This window comes from Rhinolophus sinicus, chromosome 7 (genome assembly GCF_057876585.1).
Source record: "Rhinolophus sinicus isolate RSI-liver-muscle chromosome 7, RSI-T2T, whole genome shotgun sequence".
NCBI classification, from domain to species: Eukaryota; Metazoa; Chordata; class Mammalia; order Chiroptera; family Rhinolophidae; genus Rhinolophus; species Rhinolophus sinicus.
In genome coordinates this window covers 51,642,380-51,661,167 of record NC_142507.1, presented here as the reverse complement: position 1 = coordinate 51,661,167, position 18,788 = coordinate 51,642,380, and the positions used below count along the sequence as shown (strand labels likewise).

The window sequence follows — 18,788 nt, the reverse complement described above, 5'->3', positions numbered from 1 at the left end:
GTATCTCAATTAATTTGGCATAAGTTGAAAACATCTATCTGGGATCTCTGTTGTCACTTTTCTTATAGGTACAATGTTTCATTGCCCTCCCTTGCTGTCATTCTTTTTGCCTTAAAACTATTCAATTTCTAGCTGACCTGTCTTTGTACTTTTAAGCAAATCTGAGATACTCAAGTAACCATAAACCCACAAAACTGGTATGGGGCTAGTCAAAGACAATTTGCAGCCATGAGCTTTTACGCTTTCTACTTTCTACTTGCATTCACTTGTGTCTTGACTTGGCTATTTCCCATTAAAGAATCCACTTCTATTCCTTGAGACTTGATATGGTATTCAGAGTCCCTGACTTGACTCTTAGGTCTCCCTCGAGGACTTGGCCTAGAGATGAGCCAAGATTACTTTGAGCAAACTACTTTGCTTACTTCGGACCTTAGGACCTAACTCGTGGCTTAGGTCAGTGTTCTGGCTAGACTTACATATTTTATCATGAAAAGAAACTTGTAGGTTCAAGTTGAGTTCTTTCTTATCTTTCAGCTATGTAAGTCCTTAAAGAAGCAAGGCCTTTTTGTCTGCCTGGATCCATTATTCTTTGACTTCCTTTTGAACTATTTCCCTCATGGCTACTTGACTCATCCACTTGACTCACAGTGGCCTGCTTTGTATTGAGATTCCAGGGTGCTAACCAGAGAGAGGAGAAAAAGAATCCGGGAGATTTCTCATTACATAGCAGATATGTACTACACAGTGGCACTTATATGTTAGAAATATGACTGAATTATATAATAAACGTTTTGGTTTCTCTTTTCTTGTTAAAATTCCATAAGCCTTGAGACTATCAAGAGAGAAAAGCATACTGTCACATAACAATGGTCAAGTAAAGGACAAAACAGAAAATTATTGTCTGCTGAAGGAGATAGGATTCAAAACTCTTCCACTGAATTCTAACATTCATGTAGGCCAAATCAAGGAATAGGAAAAGAAAAGCAAAAATGCTGTCTTTGAAGGTCAAGTTTCAAAAAGTAGCTAACAGTCACTCAAAAGACATCAATTAAAAAAACAATTCTTCTCTAATATTTAGAGATTCTTCTATTGTTTTAGGATGACTACTTTTCTGTTTTCTTCTCCCAAAACTATGAAGCAGCAGCACAAGAAAAAACTTTTATAATGACACACCTGCGTTTTAAACCATTGTATAAATTACAGATGAAGTCAGCAACTAAAGGTAGTCTCCATTTTTTGCTTTAATTTAACCTAAAGAACAGGATCTTTACTTTGTTATCTACTATCACATTAATGTAGTAAAACAGTCAATGAATAGCATTATAAGCCAACAGATTAGAGCAGCAAGATGGAATTGGCAGAAGCCTCAACATGCTTATATGATTAAAAAAAAAAGAATCTAATCTAACCATTTGAGAGAACAGTGCTGTGGGACTATAAAGCGCTTTTCTAGGAGAAATGATAGAAAGTAGGCAGGCCCCAATTCCACTGACTAGTAAATACCTGTGAGGCAGTATTCTTTCTCTTAATGACAGGTCAACATAAAAATTAAGTTTTGCTGTAGATAGTCTGCTGGTCAACACTGTTTCTGAAACACTGGTTAAACATTGGTTTAGAGAGAAAAGGATTGTTTTTATTCTTAATTGATGAAAGTAAAATTGTCAGCTCTATGTGTCCCAAACAATTTTCTTGTGATTTTAATGAGAAGGGAAAAAAACAAAACAAACAAACCATTCTGAAATCAAGAAAAGAGATCCAAGGTCATGAATGGACTAAAAAAACATGTCCTAGATGCCATAAAGAAAACAGAATAAACCATCAAATAAAAATACTGATATTGGTGATAATTAATACTTGTTGAATGTTATGAGTACCAGGTACCATATTATGTGCTTTATACGTATTAGCTCATTGCACCCTCACAAAAATCTTTGAAGTAGTTATTTCCCCCCATTTTACAGACAAAAAGAATGACTTAAGTGGTTAAGAATCATTTTCAAACCCAAGCCATCAAAGGCCCAAGTTCTTAGCCACTACTCCATACCACTCCAAATAGAACTTTCTCTTTATTTTTCTAACAAATATTTACTGAGTCTCTACTATGGGTTATTAATAGGATGATTTGAGATATTTTACCCAAGTCAGGAAAGAAGGATATAAAATAGATTAGTTTCTTCTTCCAAATGAAAAGTTGTGATATGACAACACAGGTGTGTGTGTGTGTGTGTGTGTGGGGAAATTGTGCACTTTTTGAAAATGTTTTTCTTCATGGTATGAAAAAAAAACACATCTTCCTTACTAATCAAGTGAATCTTTTCTGAGGCTGTGGATATGTTTCAGTGGTAGTACACTGCAGTTTGGTTCTAGTGAAATTCTTTCTAAATCAAAATTTTTGTTAGCCTGTAGAATAACTGGTGAGAGGTGGCTGCAGTTTATGGGTTAATTTTTGGCAATATATGAACTTTTTTCCCCTCATCATGTTACAGTTACTATTCAGTAAAGCAAACCCCATCTCTACTCAAAAAACCTCAACTCATTGCTCCATGACGTATTATCATCTAAGGTCAGGCCTAGGAATGCTATAACCCATCTAGGGGTCAGGCCCCTGGCGTCTATGCATCATCAAACAAAAGCTCCCTTTATAGACTATTTAAATTATGTTGCCAAAGAAATCCTTTATGATGGGGAAGTCCAAATCAACTGCTCAATGTAAAACCCTAATACCATGGGCAAGAAAACCTTCAAAAGATAACTTTTTAAAATATAAAGTGTATCACAAATAGAAGTCATATTTTAAAAATACTTTCTTTTAAAATGAACAAAAAATAAGATTTCAGGCAAGGTATTACAGTAGCTTTTTCTAACTGCTTTACATATGGTAGAGATATACAAATAAAGATATTAAAATTGGCTAGTGGTTAAGTTTGGTTCTGTTGTTTTAAAGGGAGAATAAAATGATAAAAAATCATAAGGAAATGTAAATTTAGTCATAGGACAAAATTCTGTTTTCATTTAATAAGAGAAGAAAACTCATTTTATTGAGAAAAATAAAAAGTTTTCATAAGAATACTTCTATTAGACCCACAGAACAACTACAAAGTGTCTTTAGCACCATTGTTCAAAGTAAATTGGTCAAGTTAAAGAAATTGTGATACATCTTTACAAAGAAATACTACTTAGTGATTTAAAAAAATGAGTCTTTAGGTTCTGATCTGAAACAGTCTCTGAGATACATGATTAAATGAGAAAGTAAATGCAGAACTATGTGTCTAAAATGGTATCATTTGAATTTAAAAAGAGAGAGAGACACACAGGGTTGCACATAACACAATAACTGCAAGGATGCATGCATGTGAAATTAGTAAGAGACTCAGCTTTTAATATATATTTCTTTCACCATGTACTTACATTATCTATTTAAGAAGCAGAATTTAAAACAATTAAAAACTAATAAAGTCAGCCTAAAAGTTTTTTGTGAAGATTTAAGAAACACAGATAAAATTAAAAGTGACGATAAAAGTACTGTTCATAAATATAAAGCAAATAGCATCTTTATAATTTTCAGAATGATGGTGTTTTTAGAGGAAATCTTGATAAACATTTAAAAAATTAAAAACCAACAACTACAACTATAAATCCCAGTAAAGATCTTGGTATAACTAGAGCCACCATGGGGGAGGGTGGATTTTTGTCTTCTGGTTGTACTATGTGTTTTACATATTTTATTGAATTCTCAAACCAATCTGAAAGTTTGAAGTCATTATCCCTGAGGCTTGGACAAAGTAATTTTGCTAAAGAAACTTTGGTATGTAGAGACGGGCTCTAAGCCAGGACAGTCTGGCTCCAAAGGCCGTGTGGTTTCCATTATACCACGCTAGCTTTATTTTTACAAAGTAGAACTGCAGCAGGGAAAGAAAGAGACTAAATTTTACAATATTGGGTCTTTATTAGTCAGAAAATGTGCTTCTGATAATAAGTGGCTTAGAAACGGCTGTCTCCCAATGGACATTTATTCCCAAGTTATTTACTGTCAGTGATACCACATTTTGTCATTTCTTAGGAACCTGGGAATTATCTCTGATTTGTTGCATTTTGTTATCCTTATATGCAAACTGTCGCTAAATTGTTTTCTCCCTCTGAAATGCCTCTCAGATTTGTCCTTACTGTACATTTTTACTACTATTGCTATGAGTCTAAAGCCCTCTGACTTTAGTGTTTTTACCTGCAAAGCACCCTAACTTGATTAAATTTCCTAAAATACTGCTTTCATCATACCAACTTTCTGCATAAGACCCTACACTGGATCTCTTCGCCTATCTCATTAAGTACAAATTCCTCTTACGAGCTGCTTCATAGACTGGTTCCTGCTTACCAATTCAATTTCATCTCCTATTTCTCTTCCACACCCACTCTCTACAGGTCAAAGTGTTTATTATTTTTTGCATACTTCTTCATTTCTGTTTTTGCTGTTATCCCTGACTGAAATCCTCCTCCAGATTCTATTCATTCTTTACGGTCTGTCTTAATGTCACCTTCTCTAAGAAACTGTTCCTGGGGTGGCCGCTCAGCTCAGGTGGTTAGAGCGTGGTGCTGATAACACCAAGGTGGCCGGTTCGATCCCCGCAGAGGCCACTGTGAGCTGCACCCTCCTTAAAAAGAAAAAGAAACTGTTCCTGAATACCTCAAATCTTACTCTAGTCAGTATCACAATTTTGACCTGATTAAATGTTATCTTGAAACACTGCCTAATTGTTTCTTGTGCTTTAGTTTTGTCTCTTCAGCTAGACTGTAAATTTCTTGAGGCCAGGGTCTGATGATGTGACTTTTCTTCTAAAATTCTCTGGTAGTTCCCATCATGTTAAGATTAAAGCCCAACCTCCTTTCAAGGCCATCACCTGGCTCCAATATGTCTTTCTGGGTTATCTAACCCCCTTCTCCTCTTGTACCTGTATTAGCTACATTGAATTGTTCTGTTCCCCTAAGCTTTTTTTTTTTTTACATTTCCTGCATTTTCTCCGCTGCGAATTTCCCCTCCTTTTCTCTGGTTGGGGCATTCCTCCTACTTATTTATTTGTACAGACCCAAATCTAATGTCATCTTCTCTAAGGTGCTCTAAGAAGCCTCATCCTTAAGGAAGGAAAACAGTTGTCCTTCCTTTGTATTTTCACATCCCTTTGGAAATACCTGTAGAATAGCACATTTTGCATGGTACTGGAATTCCTGGTTTAAACTCCTTTCTCTCCTACGGTAGTGTGAACTCTGTGAGAGAAAGGATGGCGTCTTATTCGTCTTTGTACCTCACGGCACTATGTCCACGTAGCAGGTATGCACATGTTTGGAATGAAAAGCAGATGTTCAATAGTAAAAAACTCTGATAATGCATTTTAATATAATTATATCTTCTAAAATCTTCCTAACAATCCTGTGAGCTAAGTATCATTATATCTGTTTTACAAATGAGGAAACTGGCTCAGAGATTAAGCCAACAGTTTCAGGTCACAAAGCCAGTAAGTGGTAAGCCAAACACTAAAATCCAGATCTTCTGATTTTAGTCTAGTATTCCTTTTAGTAGAAATACTAAAAAATTGGCCTTCCTAAATACTCAATAAACGGCCTGGACCCTTTGGGATTGCACATTACTCTTCTCCTGTGCTCTTATCATGTATCTATTAATATCGTAAATACTATTAATTTGTGTTCTTGTCTCAACTCCTGTTAGACTGTAAATTCCATGTTGGTGAAGAAGGATTACTTGCCTTTGTATCTCCTGCTCTGCCTGGCACAGTGCCTTACACATAGTAGGTGCTCATCAAATTGGACTGAATATAGGTACCTGGAGAGCACTAGAATGGTCATTTTGACAGGCCAGTTCTTGCTCAACCTCCGAAACCTCCAGCAGATTCCGCTCACCGACCAACCGGGACAGCTCTCCCACCACTGTCACGTGCTTTGATACAGTCCCTGACATCTTCTTGAACTGTGGGTAATTCTCAACAAAGGCCTGCCATGGGAAAAACATCAATTGGAGGTTCTGTTATTTCTTGACTGAGGATAGGCATGTATGAAGAAGGAAAAAAAAAACAAAACACAGGGATTGTCCTTCTGCCCAGACTAAGGCATCTATAGCTTTCGATCACTTGGCATTTTGTTATGCCTTAAAAAGACAAGAACGGATGTATGCCAGTAGACTGAGTCTTTAAACAGTCCAAATATGACTGAAGGATGGATAGAAGTTATAGCTTGGTATGAAGTTTTCACTATGTCAATTCCTATAGAGAACTATTATAGAAAATAACCTCAAACCAAACAAAATGCATTCATGTAGAAATCAGACCCAGAATATTCCAGAAATGTTGCTTACACAAATAATTCCACAGTCTTGCATGTTAGTCATCCATGTACGTGTTTAATTTACCTTCATGTCTGCTATTGATTCCAGTTTTTGCTGTTCTTTCGGTTTCTTCTTCTGAAAGTCTTCCATGAGATTCTTTATGTTGCTACCAATCTCGGCAAAGTTCAGGTACATATTCTGTGAAAAAGGAAGTTGGAAACACAGTTCTGTCAACTAGTCTGACTTTCAGACAATGTAAAAGAAGAAGTGAAAAAGAATCCTGAATGCCGTTAGAATTGAAGGGTAAAAAAAATTCCATTGTAATTCCCAAGTCTGGACCTGGACCAGGACAGGGTGATGAATACCATTACTGTTCTCACGGAGGGTTACAGAAGGGAGGGAAGTAAATACATTGGTTTCTGATTTTAAAAGTATAAAACCAAGTATGTGATTTCTATGAAAAAAGTCTCATTAAAGGGTCAATCCAAGTCTTCTGCCTTCCCGAGACGCAGTTTCTCTACACCATGCTTCTCATCCTTCCATAGGAAATCCCATGCCTGCTCTCATTGTAACAGGTCAGTGTTGACCTTCTTACATAAAAACAACTAAAATTAATTACAAAGCTTTAAAACCACCTACGTTAGCATAGAATTCATCGTTTTCAGCAGATAGGACCACCTCTCGTAAGTCTTTACTGATCCCTGGAACTCTGGAAAGATCAATCCGATTGTTGTTTATGCCCAGTAGTTCATGGACCATGGCCTGATATGTCCACTAGATAAAGAATTATGACAAAAAAAAAAAATTGGTAACTGACAAAACATGGAAATAGTAAATGTTCAGGGAAAACAAATAAAAACTGATAACATTTTTCAGTCACTAGTCTTCTTTACATGGAGATTCCCTATTGAGTTCAAGTTTTATTAATACCTTGTGCTATACTAAGCATTAAGATTGTCATTTTAATTGGTTAAACACCCAAAAGTCAAAATATTTTTAGATTTCACACTTTTGGAAGAAGGGTGGTAAAATTAATAATCCTCATAGAAAGAAAACAAGTTAGATCTATCATTAGCTCCAATTTTTGCCTCCGAATTAAGAGTATATTTTTGGCTTCACAGATAGGGTTATATTGGTACTACAGTTACAAGCTGTACCATTTCCTGTATGCTTCTGTGGTTTGCTGCAGCACGAGAAGTGTGTTCTTGCAGCCTTGAGTGATGCTATATTTATCCTGGGAACACTAATATTATCAGAAAAAACCTTGTGAGTTAATGAAAACCCAAATATTCAGACGTTTGCCTCTGAATTCATTTTATTTTATGTTTTTGCTTCGTATGAATTGTGAAGAAGGATTGGTTTCCAGTCTTACAAATGAAATGTGAACTTTGTAAAACTGGAAAGGAAAATCCCCAAATTCCGCCTTCTCACTATTTATGGAGAATGGGTTACTTTTAGTCATTGGCCCAATAAACAAAACTAAGTATTTTTCAGCAAATTATCCTCTAAATGCAAGAAATATTTATATGTGTATATTTCATCTTAAGCAATCTAGCTTCATTAAGAAATAACTTGAGGTTATAAAAGAAGGTGTTTTATTTCCTAAAATACTTGTCAAATGAATCCTCGAAAAAGCAAGTTTCATTAGGGCATTTGAAATAAATACAATAAAATGTTTATACTTCCGTAAACAGCATCCTATGCACACGTCTGCCATCAGCACTTACTCTGTAACTAATTTTTCTGTTTATTTCCCTCTCCATTGGACCATGAGCTCTTTGAGAGCAGAGACTGTGTCTTTTAACCTTTTATCTCCAGGACTTAAAACAGTACCTGGCACATACTAGGTCCTCAGTGAAATCTGTTGAATGAATGGTTGCTTTTCTTTGGGAAACAGAATCATAGGCAATCATTTCTCTTTCTAAGTTTTGGCATTATAACATTTCTTTAGTGAACATATATTTACTTTAAATTTCAGGGATAGAAGGCTATTGTATCACAGAGAAGTTGCATTCCACAACCACATATTTCCCAGCATTACCATTATTATAAGCTGGGAAGGAACTGAAATACAGACTGCCTTTCCCTACAAATTCAAAGTCACTTTATGAAGCATCTGCTATGTGTACTATGTGCAAGATGCTGTGCTTGTACTTGCAGAAGAACAAACACTGGGGAGACACAGTCTGCCTTGGAAGATGTATAACCTAGGAGAGTGTGAAAACAATCAAAGGTGCAACAGGGCAAGTGCAGCACGAGATATTAGAGAGACACGAAGTGCCACAGTAATTCAGGGGAAAGAGAACAGACTAAAAGAGTGAAGGTCTCCAGGAGCTATTTCAAGTGGTTTTAAAGGAGACTTTTGATAGGTGAAGTCGGGAAGAGAAGGTATTCCGAACATTCCAGACTTTAGACAGAGGTCACAGTATGAATGAAAGGATGGCAGAAAACTACATGGCATATCTGCTCAGGAGTGAGCTGCAGGTTTTACACAGGGCCCGTATTGGATGCCAAGTTCAGGAATTTGTATTTAACCCAGTGGGCAAATGGGAACCAATGAAGATTTTTAAGCCAGGAGTAATAGGATCAGAACTGTGCATTCGGAAAAGTAATTTACGAACATAGTGTCTGTGAAATATATTACAGTGGGAAGAAATGAAAAGTGGGAATTAAGTAGATGACTATTTCAGTATTCCCACAAGAGAGTAGGGTCTACACCAAGGTAATGACAGTAAGAATGGAAAAGAGCAGACAGACACTGGAAAAGCAGAATCTACAGAATCTAGAGGTTTTCCTGGATTAGGGGTGGGAGTGGTGGCAGAAAGGGACAGGAAGGATGAAGGGGAAGAAAGAGTCAAAGATTACTGTGACTGGAAAAATAGTGATACCAAAACACCAGGAAATACAAGGCAAAACAGGAACAGCTGAAAATGAGGAGGCAAATAAGTGTCCCATGCTGTTCATTTCCATGTTTCCTTTTTTATGACTAGCACTGGACTCGTCCTTCTGTTATGCTAACAAAGGGCTCTACACCTGGTTTAGCAGTGGGGTGATGGCATCATCACAACGGTCCAAAATCAGTAGCAACGGAGGAACCTCAGTCCGTCGGAATTCAAACAGTTCATATTCTTTAGTTATCACTTGCTGTGGGTGAGAGAGAAAGATGGTCAAATAATTAGTTGCAGATAGAGATGATATAAATAGGAAATTAATGCATAAAAACCACATTTAACAAGAGTTCTTTGCACCTTCATAGGCCTTGCATAAAAGGATTTAAAAGCTTGACAGAGTTTAGTAGGATTCTATTTAAGAGGTTAGGATTTGAAACTCTATTTCACAAGTGGTTTAATCGGATCAAAAGAAGTTAAGTAGCTTGGAAATGTTTTTTTGGGTTAAGGCTAAGCATTTTAGCTCTAATTTGTTGCCTTTGGTTTTGAATGACAAAGACCTACTTTGTCAGTAAACCTAACACATAATTTCTTTGGTTGTAGATAAAATATTCCTTTAGTTTCTGAAATATGAGGAAATGAATGATCTTGCTGTTTTGGAACTAGGGGTAGAGAATACCATACCTTAACACATTCTGCAAGCCTCTTTGCTGTCTCTGATGAAAGCTGATAACGAATCATGGGACATTTCTTCAGAGATAAAAGGAGAGCGGTCAGTCCTTGAGTTGTTCTGGACAGCTGGGCTGGATCCCAATTTCGACCCTTTTTGTTAAAAATGTATATTCAGAGAAATACTGAATTTTTTCTTACAAATCCAATTACTTGCTGAATTAACTCCCACCTAACAAATAAACTTTAAAAAAAAAAATCCTTTCCTTACATACCTGGCAGCAACCCAAAATATTGAGGGAAAACAAATGTGGGTTCACAGCAATGTAATCACCGTAAAATTCCTACAAACAAAGCACCAAGATCAATCAGCCATTCCATAAACTCCAACTGTATTGTGGCGTAATATTTTCATATGTGATATAATACTATGTGATATAGTCAAATTTAAGGAAATGCAAATGTAAAAGAGGTACAGAAATTGATCAGTTACCAATTGAGTAACAATAGTTGATGTGGGGGAATTAATAATTATAAAACAGCAGCAATAATAAATCTTTAAGAAAACAAAAAACAAAAGTTGTAGAAGTATACGTACGATGTTTCTGGGGATCTCTATATACACGTATCAATTAGTAAACTAAAACACTGCTATAGGATATACAATGTTATTCTCAGATGAAAAAGAACTTTGCTTTCCAGTGTATTCTCATGAGGAAGAATCTGATTTAAAATAGGTCACTGTTTTTTTATTCATTTATCACCTAGCACACCCTTCTGAATATCCAACACTTGTTTGCTGCCCTGAAGACAATGTTTTCACTTGTGTGATAAACATATTCAAATGTTTGTGATAAATGTATTTGAGAACACTGAACTGTTTAAGGAGGAGAGCGTAACACGATATATTCTAATGCAATGTATTATACGCATATAGCATGCAGAATAAATATTTAGAGGTCTCCAGGTTTTAACCTTAATGACAAACATCTTATTATTCCCAAAGCAAGATAACCACAAACAGAACTTTAACAAACCTCATTCATACCCTTTATTTCTCCTATTCTCTCCCAGGCATAGTCCTGTAGAGGAACATTCTTAGGGGGTGGCTCATAAAACTATCATAGGACCTATCTGACTCTGTCCCCAACCCTGTGAAGCCTTTCCTATCAATCCGGTAGCATCCAGCACCAGCCCAAGCTCCTTATTCCCACTGACGCCTTCAATTCTGTTCCCATCCAATTTGATACCTCTTCTAGACTTTCTAAATGTGAGTACAGTCTGGTGTGGTACCCATTTATTGTGTCTGATCAACAGCTTCCCTTCTTTTGAGACGCACCTTCCTTATTTTGAGACTCAAATCTTGAAAAAGGGCCAATAGGAAAAATGTGTTAGGGGACCAATATGTTTACCTGAACCTCAGCCACAACTTCCTGTTCGTCAGCTTCAGCCAGTGACTTCACATCACTCTTGCTGATCACATTACTGAAATCTGAAACAGACATATGAGTTGTGGTTGACTCAAAAGGATCATTTCTGCTGCAGTAGATGTAAACGGGCCAGATAGTTAAAGCCTAATGACTTAGAGCAGTTTCGTACATATCATAGGATACTCAGAGTTGAACATCTTCACATTGTAATACATAGCACACACGTTTAAAGCCATAAATTCATAATAATACTTAAAAAATAAAAGGATTACCACTGTAGGCATTGGAGGATGCTAGAGAACCACGTCTTATCTTTCAAATAGCAAATAAAGGGAAATAAGTAAGCTTTTATCCTTTTATATACAAACCACACCACCAGATAACCAAATAGTACATGAAGGGAAATTTCCCTTTATAGAAATATCCCAGCTAAAAAATAAAGAAGGAATGATAATGATAATCAAAACATCTCTTTTGCAATGGATGGACTAGGCATTGAACCTCAACCACTGCTAATGACACAATAAAAGATGGTCAGTGGAAGCACTTAACACTACCTATGAGGTATTCTTGCCAAAAAGAAATCAAATCTGAATCTAACTAAATCTCTATAGCCAAGTACCAATTTACAGAAACTAGAGGATAGAGGAACATTTTAAACTTCAAAGAACATGTTAAACTACCCCCTGGGGATACAATCAGCAAGATCCAGGCTGCAGGAAACTTTGACAGAACAATGTAGTTTCTTCAATAAATTGCACAGGAGAGAGAGAACCTATAGAAGAATAAAGAAACTTAAACAACATATCAACCAATTGCAGTGTGGATGGGCCTTACTATGATCGTGATTCAAACAAACAGTAAAAAGAAAAACAAAACAAAAAAGACATGAGAATTTTAAATTTGAACACTGAATGAATATTTAAAAATAGGAATTATTTTTCATTATTTGGATGTAATAAGAGTGTTTTTAAAAACAAGTCCTTTTAGAGATGCATACTGAAATGCCTATGGATAAAAATCATATGATTTCCTTCAAAATAGTATCGGTAGGACATAAGTGGCAGTATAGTTAAAATATGATTGGCCATGGCGCAGTAATTGTTGAAATTGGGTGCTGGGTGCACTGGAATTTATTTTAGTATTCTGTATACTTTTATACATACTTGAAAAATTCCATAATAAAAAGGTTTTCTTTTAACTAAAAGGATAAGCCTGTTATAAAAGCTATTTAGTAGATATAAAAATATATAAAAATAAAATCATTTAAAAATGAGATTAGCAGGCCAGTTAGTGCTAATATAAATTGTATTGAAAGTTTATAATGAATAAAATTACAATATACAAACTCATTTTAGTTTATTTCAATCTAAATAACTATATAAAATTGTGAAATTGATTGCTTCACCCAAGAAATTTCTTTTTTTTTAAAATTTTTATTGGGGAATAGTGGGGAACAGTGTGCTTCTCCAGGGCCTATCACCTCCAACTCGTTGTCTTTCAATCTAGTTGTGGAGGGCGCAGCTCAGCTCCAAGTCTAGTTGCTGTTTTGAATCTTTAGTTGCAGGGGGTGCAGCCCACCATCCCATGCGGGAATTGAACCAGCAACCTTGTTGTTGAGAGCTCGCGCTCTAACCAACTGAGCCATCCGGCCGCCCCAAGAAATTTCAACAGTCTACTTCTTATAGGCTTTAGTGCTAATATACATACTTTTTTTCTTCTACTTCATAGAGTTAGCTTAAATCAAACAATCTTTAAAACCAGAAGAGTAAATATTAGATTTATTATTCGTTATTAATTTTAACCACTGCATCAAAGAATTCTCTTTAGAGGTAGGAAAAAGGAGTTGTATCTCAGGAGCTATTCAATTTTTAGCTAGAGATGCAGCAAAAGAGTGTTTCTGTTCGATGCCCACTTAAATTTAAATTTGGCAGCACAGGGAATTTCAATCTCTCTCTCTGTCTCTCTCCACACACACACACATACTGAAAAACTACTGGAATGATCACACATTTATCAGAATGGCTAAAGTAAAAAATAGGGACAACACCAAATGCTTGTGAGGATACAGAGAAACTGTATCACCTGTACTTTGCTACGACCCAGTATTATATTATATTATAGTATATTATATTATATTACATTATATTATATTATATTACATTATACCCGGTCTTATAGTAAAATAAGACCGGGTCTTATATTAATTTTTGCTCCAAAAGGCACGTTAGAGATGATGGTCTGGGTAGGTCTTATTTTACTGGAAATGTAAAATGGTATAGTCACTCTAGAAGACATTTAGCAGTTTCTTAAAACACTAAACATGTAACTACCACATAACCCAGCAATTGCTCCCCTGAGCATTATTTATTACAGAGAAATGAAGATTTATGTGCACACAAACAACTGTACACGAATGTTTATAACAGTTTTATTTGTAGTAGCCAAAACTGGAAACAACTCAGATGTTCTTCAACAAGTGAATAGTTAAACAAATTGTGGTACATCCATGGGATACTACTCAGTAATAAAAAGGAATCAACTACTGATACATGCAACAACTTTGATTAATCTTTAGTAAATTTTGCTGAACAGAAAGGCCAATCGCAAAAGGTTCTACACAGCATGATTCCCTTTATATAACCTTCTTGAAATGACAAAATTACAGAGATGGAGAACAGATTAGTGGTTGCCAGGGGTAAATGAGCAGGGTGGAGTGGGAGGGAAGTGGCCCTGGCTATAAAAGTACAAGATGAGGGATCCTTATGGAAATGGAAGTAGTTTGTATCCTGACTGTATCAATGTCAGTATCCCGGATGTGATAGAATACTATAGTTATTAAGATGCTACATCTGGGAAAACTGGGTAAAAGATATTTTTATTAATGTCTTACAACTGTATGGGAATCTACAATTATCTTAAAATAAAAAGTTTAATTAAAAAAGAAAACCTGTGACTATGAGACATAAAAGAACCAGGAAGACAGAAACAAATAAAATCGCCTGTTTTTACCTCTTGGGATTGTTAAAAGGGCTGAATGAAATAATACATACATAAGAAAGTCCTTTATAAAATACAAAGTCTTGTCACAAATGTTAATTTTTTCTACCATTATTAAATTTCAGTCTATGCTGAATGTTGTAGACTTAGTCTAAACCCTAAAACTCCAAGGCCTTCAGGTAAACTTTAACACTTCTCAAATGCCCTACATACTGAGTGTTAAGTTGTCCTTGGTTTTAGAAATGGCACCAAATAAACTATACTAACTTATAAAGGTCAATAATGACATCTAGAGGAGAACAGATGTAACTTCCAAAGCAGAATGTATTACACCAAAAAAAATCCATATACATTGTATAGTAACCACAAACCTAGTTTATTTCTAGGTCTCTGCCCAGGCCCCCAACAAAGTTATGCACATAAGAGATACCTACCTGATGACGTGTACGTTCAAGTATTACATAAAGTAGCAAAGAAACGTGGAACATTTTCATCCGGTATGTAAAGTAAATCTCTGCCTTTCCAATAAACTCAAGTATATCCTCCCTCAGCTTGTATGGCTCAGTTCATAGAAGTGCAAAACAGGAGTAAGTATGCACTTTTTTTCGTGAAATTTGGCTACTTACAACTTTTGAGTTACAAAGAATTTTGAAAGGCAAAGTAAAACAAAGAAACTTTTTACCAAAGTGATTAATGATGAATGGAAATCACATTTAGCTTTCTGAAATAAAACGATAACTACAAGACTTTTAAAGTTTTGAAAAGACATTTAAAAAAAGACTCTTACAGTAATGGTTTCAGTGAACTTATTGATGATATGAGGTGCCCAACAGAACACACTAGCTAGGATATAGTTACACGATTGAATAGGTAAAATAACATACTTACAAATAAAATATATACTGTATTTGGGTCTTCGGAGCTCCTGAATCAGATAATCTACATTCTCCTAGAAAAGAAAGAACAAACAAACAAAATACGAGAATTGCTTAAGTGAAAAAGTAAGAAATATCATCCACTGATTTATTTAAGTATTTACTAAGAGTCTACGGTGTACTGAGGTCTAGATTAAGTGTGTATATGTTGGGGGCAGTAAGGGCTGGGGATGAAAAGGAGATACATCAAATATAATGATCAGGAATCATACAGAATATTAACTAACTGTGTTACCTTAGGCAATTTAAGATTAAACATATAAAGGATACAGATATTGAAATACATTACAAAATTGATAAGAATTCTGCAGATTTGTCTCAAAGCTGCTTGTCTATAAATTGTATTCATCTGATCAAAATCCTTCTATAGAATGAATATCAAAATGTGTCTAGTCCTTTAAAAACCAATATTCAAGAGAAAATACAGGTAATTATCTTCACTTTGGCTTTTAACTTCTTGGGATCTAAAACTGCACAAATGCAATGTTTGTGAAGTATTTGCAAACAGCAGGCTAAGACCTTTTCTATATTACATTATTTTAAAATAAAATATGAAATTTATAAGTACAAAACAGTTGATTTTTATGGTCAAAACGTAAGAATTCCAATTGCATAATGATGCAGGTTTTATCTAGTTTTTGATATTACAACACATGGTTAAATTTCAATATAAATCTGGTCCCCAAACTATACATGACGTAAAATGTCATTTTTGATTGTTAAAAAAATCATAATTTCCTTGTAGAATTAAAAGTAATGTAAGCAATGCACATTGCTTGTTAAGTGGGAAAAAGCTTTTAAAAATTGTCATTTAGATTAAAAAATACATTAAAAATTAAGTTTATAATATAATCTTAAGAAAAATTTGTTTTTAAGAACACATTTTGAGCTTGAGAGAGTATATGTTTATCACTGTGAAAGAGGTTCTCTAATAAAGTTAGGAAATGATAGACTAGATGCATCTCTAAGATCCCTCTCAGAACCAGAATTTCATGACTAAGAGCTACAAATGTGAAACATTGGAAACTACTATCACACAGTATTAATGTATTCATTAATTCAGAAACTATTTATTGAGTATTCACTATGTGGCAGGCATTGGGGACATAATAGTGTGAAAAAAGCAGATAGCATCTCTGCTCTCATGGAGCTCACTGCTGCTGGGTGAGACAGATGTTAATCACATAAACCATATGAAACTTCAATGACAAGCAGTACGGAGACGAAGATGGTACTGTTAGTGCTTGTAAGAGGGGAGTTTGACCTGCTCAGCAAGGCCAGGAAAGATTTGCTTGAGGAAGTGAAGTTCCAGGCAGAGAGAAGAGCCTGTGCAAAGGTCCTGTGGCATGACGGAATACAGTGGATTGAAACATTATTGTAGTTTAGAGCAAAAGGGGGAATGGTTTGAAATGAGGCTATAGAAATGATAGGAACAAGAACACAAGGGCCTTGCAGGCCACAATGAAGGAGTTTTGTCTTTATCATAAAAGCAATGAGAAGTCATTCAAGGATTTCGAGCAGGAGTAACATGATCAGATTTATGGTTTGGAAAGTACATAATGTACAAGCATGGTAAGAGTGCATTGGAGTTGAAGAACATGAATATAAAGCAAGAGAATATACCAAATAAGACTGAAATAGTTAAGTATTTTTAAAGGAAGACTCAAGCTAGGTTTAGATGATGGATGAAAACTGGCACCAGGCTAAAGAATCTCTAATTAGAGGAAGAGAACTAACAAATAGAGGACAGGAACGAGCACACAGAGGGATGATAAAAAGGCCTAGTTGGCTGTAGTGGACATAGAGGAGGTTGGACACATAAGGGAGGACCAGATCAGCTAATGGGGGCTTTAAGGGCTGGGCTACTAAATATAGATTTAATCGTGGAGAGTCAAATTAAGCCTTTATCAGTTCCTGACCATAGATGTGAATAAAATGATAAAGACTCAAGACACTGATATAAGCATGTAAGATTAAGTGGCAATGGTGTTCGGTTTATAGGTATGGAGGTTAACCCAGGAATAAAGTGATGTAGGTCTCTGTTAAAGTAGTTAGTGCCTTGGGAAGTAGCTGAGGACCTAAAAGACATCTTGAAGGCTGTAACGGGTGAACTAAGACATGGAAAAGAGAAAAGTCAAGGTTATAACTCTGATAAACCAGGATAATTATGATGCCACAAATGATGATAATACAAATTTATTGTGCCTTCTTAATGCTTTCAGATCATAGCATTCTGCATTTGCCCGGGCAGATGGCAGCTCAGCTTATGTAGTACCTTCGTAGGTCGAAGAAAACAAATTGCTTTCAGGTGTTTCATGATCTCTCGATTTGGAGAATCAACACGCTCAAAAAGGTACACTTCCTTCTGAAGAATCTCTGATTGTGTGTATACCATACTCACTATGCCAGTCTGTAAAGAAAAAGAATTACTAACATTATTCTGGCCTAGAATAATAAAAACAAACAGCATGCCTAAGACTTAATTTTTTTTCATTAATCCTTAGCTGGATAACTTATATACTAATATATGTAATAGCATTCACTGAGTATCCCAACATGTAGGTAATGTACCAGAAGGAAATATACTCTCTTTGAACATGGACAATCCATAAATTTCCAAAAACAAAAAAGTTCTGTCATCTTATTGTAAATTCTGTGATCAACAAATAATAATTAATCTGTCATCTCAGCTTGGGTCCCAACAGGTTTACTTTAAAACATAAGGCTGAGTGGAAATTAACAGGACCATCGGTAAGTCTTCCAGGTGCTCTATCTCACCGATTTCTAGACAGAAACATTTAGAAAAGGATTTCTGATTCCAAGACATTGTTCCGGATACAATAAGAAATCTCTGTCAGTGGTTAAAGCCATTTAGTCTGAAAACATACTGGGCAAGCTTTATACAGCCTTTCAGATCCACCCAGAACTGACCCTCATTTAAACATCTTTAATACCAAATCCTACAGAGGAATGGGACCAGCTATTGTAAGGGAGGGTGGGTTCCCTCACAAACGAATACTGAGCAAAAGCAAACTCACCGTCTCTTTATCCATGAGAAGTACTTTCATACCGGGTCCGCTGTCCTCTATCATTTTGGAAATGTACTGCTTCACAGCAAAAACCACGTTCATGGTGGCGAAATGACAGGTTAGCACCACAGCCCTACCCGCCCCCTTTTTTCTCGCTAAATGAACCCCCGGCCTCTTGGCCGGGTCTCAGCGGCTTCCGGCCGGTCGGGCTTTGGCTTCCGGAAGTCCGGGCAACCAGGTTGCTGGGAGTTGTAGTTCCGCGGCGCCGTCCGGAGGACCAATCCTGTCGGCCGGGTGGAAATATCCGGCTGAGACACCCAGAGCCGCCCCGCCGGGACGGGACCGTCGGCCCACTTCCAGCCTGGAGGTGTTGGAGGCCTGGGTTTCCAGACCACTCCCGGCCCTTGGACTGGGATGCCCCGGCCGCGGCCGGAAGCTTCTCCTGCTGGCCTGGGGAGAGGGCGGTGCTCACGGTGTGGAGGGACTTGTCATAAGGCTGGCTCGGA

General features: G+C 36.3%; 1 protein-coding gene across 2 annotated transcripts in view; it reads right to left on the bottom strand.

The window, feature by feature from the left end:
* VPS45 (vacuolar protein sorting 45 homolog) overlaps nt 1-18,495 on the bottom strand; it is a 50,773-nt gene extending 32,278 nt beyond the window's left edge. The window contains exons 1-10 of one of the 2 annotated variants that reach the window (XM_019740026.3): nt 18,292-18,495; nt 17,529-17,663; nt 15,207-15,267; nt 11,301-11,380; nt 10,164-10,232; nt 9,904-10,041; nt 9,365-9,475; nt 6,971-7,105; nt 6,416-6,529; nt 5,834-6,001 (exon numbers count right to left, since the gene is read on the bottom strand). In XM_019740026.3, coding sequence (XP_019595585.3) covers nt 5,834-6,001; nt 6,416-6,529; nt 6,971-7,105; nt 9,365-9,475; nt 9,904-10,041; nt 10,164-10,232; nt 11,301-11,380; nt 15,207-15,267; nt 17,529-17,663; nt 18,292-18,384 — 1,104 coding nt within the window. In that variant the 5' untranslated portion in view covers nt 18,385-18,495. The remainder of the gene's footprint in view (nt 1-5,833; nt 6,002-6,415; nt 6,530-6,970; nt 7,106-9,364; nt 9,476-9,903; nt 10,042-10,163; nt 10,233-11,300; nt 11,381-15,206; nt 15,268-17,528; nt 17,664-18,291) is intronic. The other variant, XM_019740025.3, reaches the window with a different exon arrangement.
* Between the last annotated feature and the right edge of the window lie 293 nt (nt 18,496-18,788).